This window comes from Bactrocera oleae, chromosome 5 (genome assembly GCF_042242935.1).
Source record: "Bactrocera oleae isolate idBacOlea1 chromosome 5, idBacOlea1, whole genome shotgun sequence".
Lineage (NCBI taxonomy): Eukaryota > Metazoa > Arthropoda > Insecta > Diptera > Tephritidae > Bactrocera > Bactrocera oleae.
Genome location: NC_091539.1, coordinates 71,213,749 through 71,226,968, shown reverse-complemented (window position 1 = coordinate 71,226,968; position 13,220 = coordinate 71,213,749). Strand labels below are relative to the sequence as shown.

At 36.3% G+C, this 13,220-nt stretch overlaps 1 protein-coding gene across 1 annotated transcript in view; it reads left to right on the top strand.

The window, feature by feature from the left end:
- The window catches only part of CARPA (Carbonic anhydrase-related protein A), a 46,885-nt gene extending 34,036 nt beyond the window's left edge, over positions 1-12,849 (top strand). Inside the window, exons 3-8 of the mRNA XM_014246888.3 lie at positions 2,895-3,031; positions 3,857-4,048; positions 4,191-4,353; positions 6,041-6,195; positions 9,796-9,927; positions 10,040-12,849. Of these exons, the coding sequence (XP_014102363.1) occupies positions 2,895-3,031; positions 3,857-4,048; positions 4,191-4,353; positions 6,041-6,195; positions 9,796-9,927; positions 10,040-10,126 (866 nt within the window). The 3' untranslated portion in view covers positions 10,127-12,849. The remainder of the gene's footprint in view (positions 1-2,894; positions 3,032-3,856; positions 4,049-4,190; positions 4,354-6,040; positions 6,196-9,795; positions 9,928-10,039) is intronic.
- Positions 12,850-13,220: the final 371 nt, after the last annotated feature.

Below are 13,220 nucleotides of genomic sequence, written 5' to 3'. Positions count from 1 at the left end.
GCTACTAAGAAATCGTTTTGAAGAAATCATTACCAAGGACCTAGGCTCGATATCAGTTTCCAACCAATACAGCACTCGGCGGGAAGCGTCAAAACTTTGACAGTCATAAATAAGATTCTCTTAAACTTAATATATATATTAGCCATTTGGAGCTGAAGCCCCTGAAATATCTCTTTTGTTGGGAAAACCGATAAAGTGTCCACAGCTCTGGAATGCCAGATTTAGTTTCAAGCGACTTTTTCTTTAAGTGCATTTAAGTTACAGCTAAGTGGAAAAGATATAAACTCGGAAATAATATAAACTTTTAGAAATGTTGATATGTGGGATAAAAGCTAACCTTAATAACTCTAAACTTTTACAAATAAACATTCTGCACTGCGCTAAAATTTGGCATTACCTCCAAGACTAAAAGGCAATATTACAAATATAGGAAAAGTCGACACTATTTCCACAAAAAGTAAATATTTATTATAAGCCACATGGTGACTGCCTGTAAATTTAAACCCAGCGGCAATAGTTAAAGTGAAATAATAAGCGCGGAAACTTGAAATTGTTGCATACAAGATTGTTGCATGCACCACAAACGCCGCCCACTACGTCATTCCGCCCGCACTATGTGCAGCATAACGGTATTCTAAGCGACTGACTCAACCGCATTTTGACAAGTCACTACAGCCGCACTCGCCCCCTTTGGTTGTAAATACAAGTGACTATTTGTGACTGCTTTCACATCTATAAGCATGTGTATGTGTGTGTAAGTTTGTCTGTATGTATAATATGCAGGAATACTCGTTTATGCATTGAGCTTGTGGGTGTGTTTGTAGTTGCATTTGCCACAATTGAGCTAAGCCGCAACTGAATTGACGTGAGTGACATGTGACCTGTCGGGAAGTTTGCGTGCAGACAAAAATTATTTGTTTACTTGTTTTTGTATGTGTGTGTATACGTGAACAAAACAACACAGCGCGTCAGGTGGGCGATTTGGTAGGAGAATGCAGCGTATGACGAAAATATGAGCGACAAACGTCAGCTGAATCGTATAGAAATGACAGCTGTATATGCGTGCAATGAATAAAAAAATTTATATTTCCGCTATAAAAGTACAAAAATGCATTTGTGGAAATTCAGTGAAAGGCCGGTTAATGTTTCGTATATATATATTATATATAAAGGGTTATCGCATAAGGATGGGTCGATAGCTTGAGAGAACACTCTTCAGTTCATGAACTAAAAACTTGAAATAAGCAAGTTTAAAAATTATTTCACACACGACAGCTTTGACCGACTTCTCCACGAAATAACATTTAGCAAAGCAAACTATTGAGCGTTGAACACTTATATTTTGTTTAGTATGCTGTCCCCCATGGAAACTAAGGCCAATTCGTCCTCCAGATAGTTTAAAGTTGACAAGCAAATATTGGTTGTGGTACAAGAAGCCACCGCAAATGTAGGAAACCAACTCCTCCGAATAGCAGAACCCTATTTAGCCGATTTACACTCAACTATATGCATTATAGCGGCAAGCACTCGCTCTACTCCAGTCGTAGATTTCCATTTGCGCGCGCGTTCGCTTTGATGGCAACGAATAAAATACAGCAGCCCTTTTCATTCACCTAACTGTTGTCACCGAAGTTGGGAGTTAGCGATGTTCGTAGCAAATTGCGGTTCGTGGCCTGCAAATCCGGCAACTGACATTGGATAAACTTCCGCGCAGTGAGTGACTGACTTTCACATTGCCGCCTTGACATGTTCGCCATTGAATTTGCCATTGACTGCATTTAAACTGAAAGTAATTAACAGTGGTTATTTAAAGGCGTAGATTTAATTCACTCTGATAAAACATGTAAAGTATGACTGCCTTTTTGTATTATATATTAATATTAGGGTGGAGCGAAAAAAATTTTGTTTTTGCTTAGACTGAGGGTAAAATTTGTAGATTATAAAAAAGAAAATGTTTTGAAAAAAATAAATAAAAATGGCTTACTCACTTTTGAAGTAAATTTGGAGTTAAAAGTTTTTTGGACAAAAATATATTTTGAATATATATTGCGAACCATTATATACTATTTTGAGCTTTGAAAATATCCCCGTTTTCTTAACTGGTCAAGAAATTTTGATCGAGTCCACAAAAGCACATAAGTCGACCCTTCACTTGACATTTTCAATGTATCTACTACTACTCGTACATGCTCTCTATCCCTTATATCTCCAACTAGTATCGGATACTCTACATTCAAATGGTTTCTTAAATAAACCTCTGATATTTAATCCTTACACCGTTCGCACTAATTTAAATAGACCCCACATTATTGGGGATGTATGGCTACAATGCTCACAATTTGAGAATTTCATGTTTGTCTGTAACAACAGCGGCTTTCTAGCGAAATTATCCGCTTTAGTGCTAAGCCCTCGGATAGTAGGCGCGTCTAAGATATAATTTGGATATGTTTCTATCCAGAGGCATTTTATAAATCAATGGAACAAAGCTAAGATGTGGATATTTTTTATCTGTATTTAAACTGATTACAACACTTTTGTTATTTCTTAGTAACAATTTAATTCGTTTGGCGACATTTCTGTAGTGATATTTCTGACCAAGAAGTTTCTGGTAAATTTTCCTAATATCTATTAAGCTCTTTTCAAAACTAAATATTAATTTTAGATACTTCCGTCAGCCAGAAAATATTTTCAGCATTTCAAATTCCCTTCAAAACTCTCTCAATCACTGTTGTCTTCTCTCTATTTCAAGTGAATTTCACAACTAGATTAGTGTTTATATGCGGTTCGAAAAACCTAAAAACTAAACTAAAAAACTCATTATACTTATAGAGTATTTACTTTTAATTGTAAAAATTAATAACTAAATTATTTGTATTATTATTTCATTTTAATAGGACCAAGTTTTTGGGGCCTTATCAATCCACAATGGAATATGTGCAACAAAGGGCGGCGTCAGTCACCAATAGACATAGTGCCCGACAAGTTACTCTTCGATCCATATCTGCGACCATTGCATATCGATAAGCACAAGGTAAGATTATTTTTATAACTGTAGAAAATTGTAATAATACTCATGAGCATATGTAGTATTAGTTGTAGTTCCACATTCCAACGTGGTTGATTAGCCACAGTTGACGTTGTGTCACAAACTTGAGATTAAGCGCTTCTCTTTGTTGTTCAACAGTGTTGCATTTCCTTCAATACGGCAAAAACTAGTTTATAAACTAAAATTTGCTAACTTTCTATAGTACACTCCGTTGTTTTTAATAATGTTTAGTGCTTAGTCCCAAATTTACCCATAAAATTAAGTATTCAGTGAAAGCGCTCGACTTAGGTTTTGTTGATATTTTGATATTAGAAGGAAGACGAAGCCAGAGAAAACCCATCTGCCAAAAAGATTCAAGCAAAATTCGTGGAAACACTACACCAACCCAACTTAGCATAATTTTTAGCCAAAAATATCAGACAATTTATACTACTTTCCTATGAAATTCTGTTACTACAGCTTCTTACCAGTCCATCACTAGCACACATTTGAAAAATAAACATTGTGATATCATTGCCATTTTTGTCTTTTTCCACAAAGTGAAATACATACCGTCTACAAACAGACACGCAACCCACTAATCGTTCAAAAGTCATATGTACAATCAATATAGCAAAGTCTTCTTCTTTCTTATTTTCAATTTTCGTCACATCGCTTGCTGTCTGCCTGCTCGCTCGACTGGCTGTTTGTTTGAACGCTTTACTTTGTTGACTGATTCGCTGGTTGACTCTTTGGACTGACTGCTTGTTTGGCTAACCGACTGCTGGTGGTCTTGGCTCGTCGGTTCGTTGGTTGGCTGTTATCGCACAGGTTTCCGGTACACTACACAACACAGGTCAATCGCTCGTCTTCCGCGTCGACAAGGACACAAAGCAGCCGGTAAACATCACTGGTGGCCCTCTCGCCTATCGCTATCAATTCGAGGAAATTTACATACACTACGGCACCGAGAACAGTCGGGGGTCAGAGCACTACATACAGGGTTACAGTTTCCCTGGTGAGGTAAGTACATATATGTAAATGAGACACCGGACAACTGACAGTTGACAGTTGACTAGTGACAACTTGTTGGTTTACGCAAGCATTTTTCACTTTAACGCTAATCCATGCGCACTCTCTTTCTGCTGTGCGCTCTCTTCCACAGATACAAATCTACGGCTTCAACAAGGAACTCTATCACAATATGTCCGAGGCGCAGCACAAGTCACAGGGCATTGTGGCGCTCTCGCTCATGGTGCAAATTGGGGATACGCCAAACCCCGAATTGCGAATTATTACCACCACCTTCAACAAGGTTTTGTACCGAGGTAAGTGTGTTGAATTTGTGTTGCATAATCACACAGTCGGGGCGCTGGAGTGTGTGCGGATTTCAAATGTCAACGACATGCACTTCAAATGCGACTCCAAGCACAGCTGTGTGTGTGCGTGGCGAAAAAATAAATTAACAAGACATGGAAGTTATTTCCGGTCAACAAAGTGCAAAAGCAAATACGAACGAGTGCAAGCATTCGCCCTGCAGCGGCCGCAAGCGTGTCTAGAGAATAGCGGGAGAGCGTGGGTGTGCGGTGGTCAGCGTCAAATATAGGCCGGCCGGCAGCAGTTATTATTTCTGCAGGCGATTTTACTTTCCTGTTTCTCGTAGTTTAAATCATCAATATAGCGAGCCTCTACCGGCCTGAACGACAGCCATTACGAACCGTAAAAGAGCCGCGTCGGTGTGAGAACGCAAACAAGCCGGCTTTTGAAGGAAATAAAATACTAAAAACAAATCAAAGCAACTATTCTAAGCGTGTTTGCACGTGTGCCCTTTCCGTGGTTCAAAGCACTCACAATATTAGCAACAACAAGCGTGTCGCCAGCGCGCTTCAAAACTTTCGCCTCGTCACTCGTCTTAATACTCGCTTACCACCATCGAGTTGGCGCAAAATTATGCGCTGCCAATGCAATAAAAACGCCCGCTCATAATATAATAACAGGGCAGCAACAATTGCAATTGCCACTCGGCCTTCCGTTGTGCATTTCGCCACTCGAATGGCAAGCAAATCCGCGTCGTCTAGCTGGTTGCACAGCACCTCGCGTCATTTAAAGGTGCCAGCGTTGCCACAACGCAATAAAGTGAAAAGTAAAAAGGAAGAAGCGAAAAAAGCCAATCAGTGGTAATAGTCGGCATGCTGTTGTGTGTTGTTATTGGGTTTGCAAGAAATACAAACAGTAAAGTGGTAGTTAAATTTTTCTATAACACCAATCCCGCAGTACCGTCACGCCAGGCCGGCGAAAGTATATGGAATATGGTGCTGCTAGGAAACCGCCGCTCAAGTTGGACAAGGGTTACAAATGTAGAATAAGGCAAATAAATAGAGAATAAAAAACGAAACTAAAAATGGGAATATGTTTAGAAAAAGTAAAAGCCAAATAGCGATAGTAGTATGTGTGTACGATAATTTACCTCTACCTTTTAAACTATTAAGGACGGCAATAACTTGAAGTGTTTAAAGTTTCTTAAGTAGTATAGAGTAGTAGTTATATTTAGAGAACTTATGTGGGGAGATCCAGTTTCAGGTTGTCAGACCCTTGCTGTGAATGTGGAATGTAATCGTTTACAGAGAAGTGGATATTCACTACCACAGCTGAACGGTAATACTGGCCCTCAGTTCACTTACTGTTTGTACAAGATTGTTCAAATAGTGCTTGGTATTATTATCTGTGATAAGCTTTCAAAAGCCTCGTGCCTAGAAACTGGTTAGAACTCCCTCTTGCCTGTTCTAGCGTTTGAGCTCCCACTTGCACAACCCATAATCCTCGAATAGAACGCTGGAGGTGTACCGAACTAACAATTATATTTTATTAATTATTATAATTTAATCAACATAATGTGTATGTATGTATATAATCAACAGTCACAATAAAAAATCGTATATAAAATTAACTACCTTTCAGCAATATAACAGAAGTTTGCGTTCTCTTAAATTAATCATTAATTTTATTCCTTTTTAGGGTTTTCCACACCCATCAGGCACATATCAGTGCGATCACTGTTGCCAAATACGGATCACTACATCACCTACGAAGGATCCACAACGCATCCTGGCTGCTGGGAAAGCACCGTTTGGATAATTGTAAACAAACCCATTTATATCACAAAGCAAGAGGTGAGCATTGCCTTTGACCACACTAAAACTAGACTAGTGCGATAATTAACTACATATGTATCAAACGCTGAATTGAATGAGCCTTTGACGTGAGCCTCGGTAAAACCAAGCGACTAATAAAAAATAATCACATGTGTGTGTGTAGTGTGTTTGTGAGAGCATAAAAGCGCAATGAACGCATAATTACAACCTAATTGAACTTAATTAACCGCATCAGCGAATTTGTTTATTTCGGTGGTTAAATTACAAATTGAATTCTGCGTATAATTTTTATTGTCGCACAGAAATAAATAGGCAATAAATGCAACTACGAACTGAACACTATGTGTATACGTACAGATGTATGCCGTAGTGGCGATGTTAATGGAATAAATGCAATTATTTGGTATCATACTTAAAACTATATCATTTACTTAATACGTATTTCAGCCCAGGCTCATTCAATTAATTTATTGGCGATTAATTTTTTTGTAAATTAATCGCTTTGATTCCTTAGCCCATCTCCTGAAGGACCTCCGAAAAAAGGTATCAGACGGTGATAAAGACTTTTATGCTTAAAATTATCTTAAATACAAAAACAAAAACAAAAAAAAAAACATTATTATTACAATAGATAAGTACAGGTAATGATCAAAGAGCTAGTCAAAATTTTGATTCGACACAAAACGGCGGCTTCCCAAAAACGACGTTTTTGTGAAAATAGTTACAGTTCAGAGTGGCTTAAATTCGAAATTATTATAAACATTGCCTTCGGTTATTACCTGACAAACATATCTAAGAAGTTCGTGTGAAAGTTTCAAGTCGATTGGTCCAGCCGAAACTTTCCGAATCTGAAAATAGCGTTTAAAGGCAAAAGAGTCTTACCTTTGATTCTTCCATGTAGCTGCTATAGCTGCCAAACCAAGCATGAAAGAGCTCACACTAAAATTAAGCAATATTTAATAGCTTTTAGAGTGTATTGAGAGATAACGAGTGAAATAGAGAAACAGAGAATCTAAGTATTTGTTAAATCTGCGATATTCTTTTCCAGTTTACAAATTGTGATGTGGCTATGTAATCACAAAGCCCTTATTTCATTAACTTTTAAAAAAATTTAATTTTCCGATATTCTTAGAAGTGACGATATGTATGTTCCATCAGCTCTAGAGCAGTTGTTATATTCCTAATATTTGACACAAGAATTTACTGAACAATCCGAGTCAGCACTAAAAAAAATGATTTTTTACAATAAACCTTTTCTAGTCAATGTTCGATATAGTTACTTGAAAGCTCAGTCAAGAAAGTTTTAAGGATCTACTCGTTACTTTATATCACCTTTTTACAGTTCTGTTAAATGTCATCAATGAGGTATTTTCCCTTTCAAGCAAACATGTTTTGCTCCAATAAATCCGTAACTGTATGTTGCTATGTATTTTTAATGTAGCAGTAAAGTAGTATTTAATTGAAACGTTCTGGTCATCTGGCTTTTTCGAAAATATGCAAGCAAACATTTTTACGATGAATAAATGATGTGAATGCAGGCGATGAATCGAACAGTTGCGATCATTCCCGTTCCCGGCCAAACCAAGTGCCAGCGGGAAGTGTATGTGTGGTCACTTTCCCTACATCGCTAGCGCTTAATATAAACGTAATTACGTGTTAAGTGCTTGTAATTTGTTTAAAGCGTTTTATTGAAGATTTTTTCATACTTTCACACAACAATTACAATTTCAATAATGTTTACAATCAGCAAATCACACATACACACACCCAAATTCATATAGCTATTCAAAAGTACAGCCCAATAAGTACACACACGTGTTTAAATGCAAATTAAGTTATTGGCAAAAAGTTGCTGTTGGTTATAGGCCGATAAAAGCTCAAAATTAAATATTTACACTCTCGGAAGTGATTCGGGCGGCTCGAAAAAAACATCGTAATGAATAAATTATTCGCCTAACGAAGCAATAAAAAATTTAAATAATTGTGTACGAGCTTTATTTGCTTTAAAAATCTATATGTTTGTTTATCTGTGCTACATAATTCACTTTTCAGTTGACTTAAATGCTTGCAACTCTTCTTTAAACTTTTACTTATGTTATGGGCTATTAAATATATTACTAATTGTTTTCTGATGATAAAGTAGAGTATACTTTTTTTATAAGTATCAATTGAGATTATCGAAAGTTTACTTCATATATTATATGACTTCACTATCTACTAAAGGCATTGGTATAATCGTCATCATTGGTAGAACCTTGTCGAGTTTACTTCCCTATTTGTAAGCTTCGCTAGAGAGCGCCAATTACAGTTTGGAAAAGGTTCGATTAGTGATAGTCCTGAAAAAAAATGACAAGTCCGCGCTGAACCATCGAATAATCGCAAAAGATCATGTCACTAATGGCCCTTTGGTTTTTTTTATGTAGAACGAATTGCCCCCTTTTATGCGAGCATGACCTATAAAGAGACTAATTGTACTCTTTCGTGCCCAACAGGATGTCATCTTTACTAGTTGTGGTAGTTTAAAAATTTTACATTGAATTATACTCTAAATGTATTCATTCAGGACTAAATCATACCCAATTGTACCTTAGAAAAAATAATCCGGCTAATATCTTTGAAGATTACTCTCACAAAAAACATAATTATTTGCTACCATAAATATAAATAGAATAATGTCAACATAAAAACAGATCCCTTACCATATTAATACCCTATACAGGGCATATTAAGTTTGCCACGAAGTATGTAACACCCAGAAAAACACGTAAGAGGCCCTCTAAAGTATATATTATATATGTACATACCAGTATTACACGTTTGCCTCTCTGTCTAACCATCTGTTAAGGGTATTATAGCTTCGGTACAACTGAAGTTACGTTAATTCTTGGTTTGAAAAAGATATAGGACCCAATATGCCACCTTATAATAAATTACAATATATCAACTAGACGATATATCAACTTCTCCCCACTTATAAGTCCTAATGTATGGTACTAAAGAAGGGTAGATAACCTTGGAAAAGTCTGCATAGGAACAAAACCATAATAAGCTGATTAGATCAGAAGTTTCAGAAAGTTTACTTCCTATATATACCCTAAACAGCGTGTATTAAGATTGCCTCGAAGTTCGTAAAAACCCAGAAGGAAACGTCGGAGGCCCTATAAATTATATATAGAAATAATAGCTGAGTCGATGGGCCAATCTCCGAAGAAAGCATCCATACTATAGCATGTGGGGGCCATACATACTGAGCGATCAGAATCAAGTTCTTGTATGTAATTTTTTTTTTAATTTTACGAGACATTTTCGCCAAATTCGGCATGGAATATTGTCCAAGGTAATAGTGCAATCTCCGAAGAAAATGTTCAGATCAAGTCACTATAGCTTATAGCTGCCACACAACTTGACTGATCAAAATTAAGTTCTTGTAGGGAATATTTTGCACTTCTGAAGGGCATTATAACTTCAATGCAACCGAAGTTTTTGTTCTGGGATACCTGCCACATTACAATGGATTAGAGACATCTTTTCAGCCATTGATTATTTTCCTAAAACAATATTTATAGGACTATTGTTCTCAGACTTTACTGTAATTGCACTTCTTGCATTTGATTACAGTTGTACCAACTCCGACGACTGATGCAGGGCTCCGAGAGTACACCGAAAGCTCCACTAGGCAATAATGCGCGTCCCGTGCAAGGACTACACCATAGAACCGTAAGGACAAATATAGACTTTAAGCGTAATAAGGTGAGTAAGACGACAACAAATCAACACTGAAATATTGCGATAAGCAATTTTAAAGAAAACTTGCGATGAAACATTAATGCAACTGCCACAATGTACGTACCACTTTTTGCAGAATCAAAACTCGTGTCCGACCATGTACAAGGACATGTATTATCGAGCGAATCGCTGGTCACCGGACACTGGCTTATTGATTCGTTGACCCAACACAGTATACATGCACATAAATTACAATAATATTAATAACAATAACAATAATGGTAATGGTAATGGTAATCATAACGTTAGTGACTGTAATAGTATTGGAGACATAAGCAACTACATTTGCGATAAGTGTAAAGACAACGGTAATAAATACAACGACACGCATGCGCACAACACCAGTGGCGCGAATAGCAGTAATTGTGAAAATAACAACAACAGCATTGGGGCGCTGAGAGATTGCAGATGTATGCAGAATAATTATGAACGCAGCATTTGTGGTCAAAATTGCAGCTGCAACAACAACAGCAACACGGCAACAAGTGACAACTTTAATTGTGGCAACAATGGCACACGACAAACAACAGCAATATGTTCAAGCGCTGCGGTGAGTGTCGGCAATTTGCGTGCAGCAATAAATGTACGCGATAATAATCGAATTCGTTATTACGAAAACCATGCGGAGCGCGGCAAACGCGAATATAGCCGTAATGCGGTGGATGCGTCAATGCGGCAGCTGCAACTGTTGCTGCCAATTTCAACGCTGCACAATGCTCGCACCGAATTCGCTCTTTTCCACGCTTAATTTCACACATTTGTCATTATTATGCCGATATGCACACAAATGCAATGCTTCGCACACGCACATACATACATTTTTGTGACCGTGTGTGTGTGTGTGGTTGCGCATACGAATGTCCTGTGTGAAAACTATTTAAAGTATTCGCAGCTGTACGTTATTAAATTAAATTGTAATTCGATTCAGTTTGGCGACACTACGTAAAAAAAAAATAATGAAATAATTAACAAATTACATACATACGAATATGTTGTGGAATCAGGTATACTACGCGCAACTCGAAAGCTTCATACAATTAATGTGGAAAAAAATACAAACAAATCAATACTAACAGGTTATATACCAAGCAGCATTTGTGTGTATGTGTGTGCGCATTTGGGTCATGTATGAGTATACCCACACTCCAACATGCTTCTGCATACACACTCACACAGAAACTATACAATAATTGTAGCTAAATAGAAATCATAATAATGAATTAATATGCAAACTGTATGGGCGGACAATAACTACAAAATAACTAGCAAAAATTAATTAATGGACACCGTAAATACATATACATACACACATGCATATATAGTTACTTACGAAGAATAAGAAAAAAAACCCAAGTAAAAACTCTCCAGTAAACAGAACTACGTATACTTATATACTCAATAAATCTACTCATTAGTCCGAACTATAATTATGTATAATTAACCGCTTCTGCTTGACTCATACTCACTATCACCCATAGAACAACGGCAATGCAAGGTAATGCATGAAGTAATGCATTCATCCTAATGTAACTAGTTTATGAGTAGTGTTACCGTTACTTCAAACTCTAATAATTTCTCTTTTAAAAAACATAAAATCAGTGATAAAAAATATACGAAAAAATCTGCACAAGTTTTTGAGGGTGAGATTCAGATATTTGGAGGGGTAGCTTAATAATTCAATGACTAAAAAAAAGAAATGTGTTATATCACAGCATGGTCTACACCTTCCATAACTGTAGGCTAAATGTAAATATTTTCAAGTTGATGAAACCATTCTTAACTTTCTCCACTAACCAGTCTTCTCTTTTGATAGTAGTCAAGCAAAATGCATATTTCAAAAAATGCTGCCATAGTATTGTTGCCACGTTGACTTGCTTTGGTATATTTTGGTTCTGTGCAACTGTCTCTTACACAGAATTTCATTCGTGCGGTTTATAAACTCAAATTGAAAAAATTTTCCGCTACTCCTGTAATGCTAATACTTAATTTACTCGTAGCGTCTTTTACTGTATTAAGGGGCTGTTTGAAACCCCAACAACCTCAACCGTTATCACACATGCCAAACTATTGGTTTGTTCTTGAGCATAGCATATTAAAACGGTAAATATATATGTTAACATAGAAATTGTAAATTAAACAAAAAGCAAATTAGACAAGGAGAGAATTGAGTTGCTCTCAGTAGATGCTAATCATTAGAGATTAATCCCAGTGAGTAAATTAGGCGGCCAAAATATGTTTTGAGTTGAAACGCCTAGCAATTAGCTAATAAGTACGTTAGTGACTAAATAACCTAGATTTTAGTGCAAAGGCTGCAATATGTTAGTAAATGTGTGCAATTCAGTTGAAAATATTTAATATTGGAAAGTAGAAATCAAAATACAAAGTAAATAAAGCGACATAAGCAAGTCATTATTTAGGTGTTTGTTGGTTAATTTCGCATACGAATAACTCATAACTGTGTAATATGTATGAATTATTATGTAAAAATCAGTCATGAAATATATAATTACGAGGCAAATATGGTTAATAATGAATTGGAGATGCGTATATTTGTAATGAATTATTATTACTAGACACTTGTAAAAATATGCAACGCATAAATTATTTCTGTGCAAAAAGTTTAGATTATTCAGTTAGTTATGGCGTATAAGTAAATAAATTAATTAATAAGTTGATATTTACCACAAACAAATGAAGCAGACAAAAACTAAAAGTTATATATTTATGAAATAAGTAAGGAAACTGAATGTAAAGTTAAATATGCATTGAGTTGATCGGTTTATAGCCAAAGTAATGGCAGTAAAGCATTGCAAAAACAAAAAAAGTCAACTGCAAAATAGCAAAAACGAAACGAGAAAAGAATAAAAACAAAAATTATATCAAATAGTTTGCGAGTGTTTTATTGCTTTTGAAAACCCTGGAGAAATTGTTGAGTATATGGATCTGTGAAGTGAAGCTTCCAAAGTGATGCCGATTCAACTATGATAGACACCCACCAGCGCAATCCAATGGCTTCGTTCAGGTAAGTTTGCTCTCTAGATGTGATTGGAATGGGATAGAATTAGATAGGCTCTAAAATTGGCAACTACGCGGCTTCGGAAGTAGTTCCATGAAAGCAAGTATTTTTCAATCGAAGCACCAGAGCTAGGAATAACTTTAGGCCGCTAATGAACAACTACGAAAGTATAACTCACAATTAATCTGTGTTATATTCGACTAAACATGTGACTATCACTTGATAGTAAGAAAAATTTTTT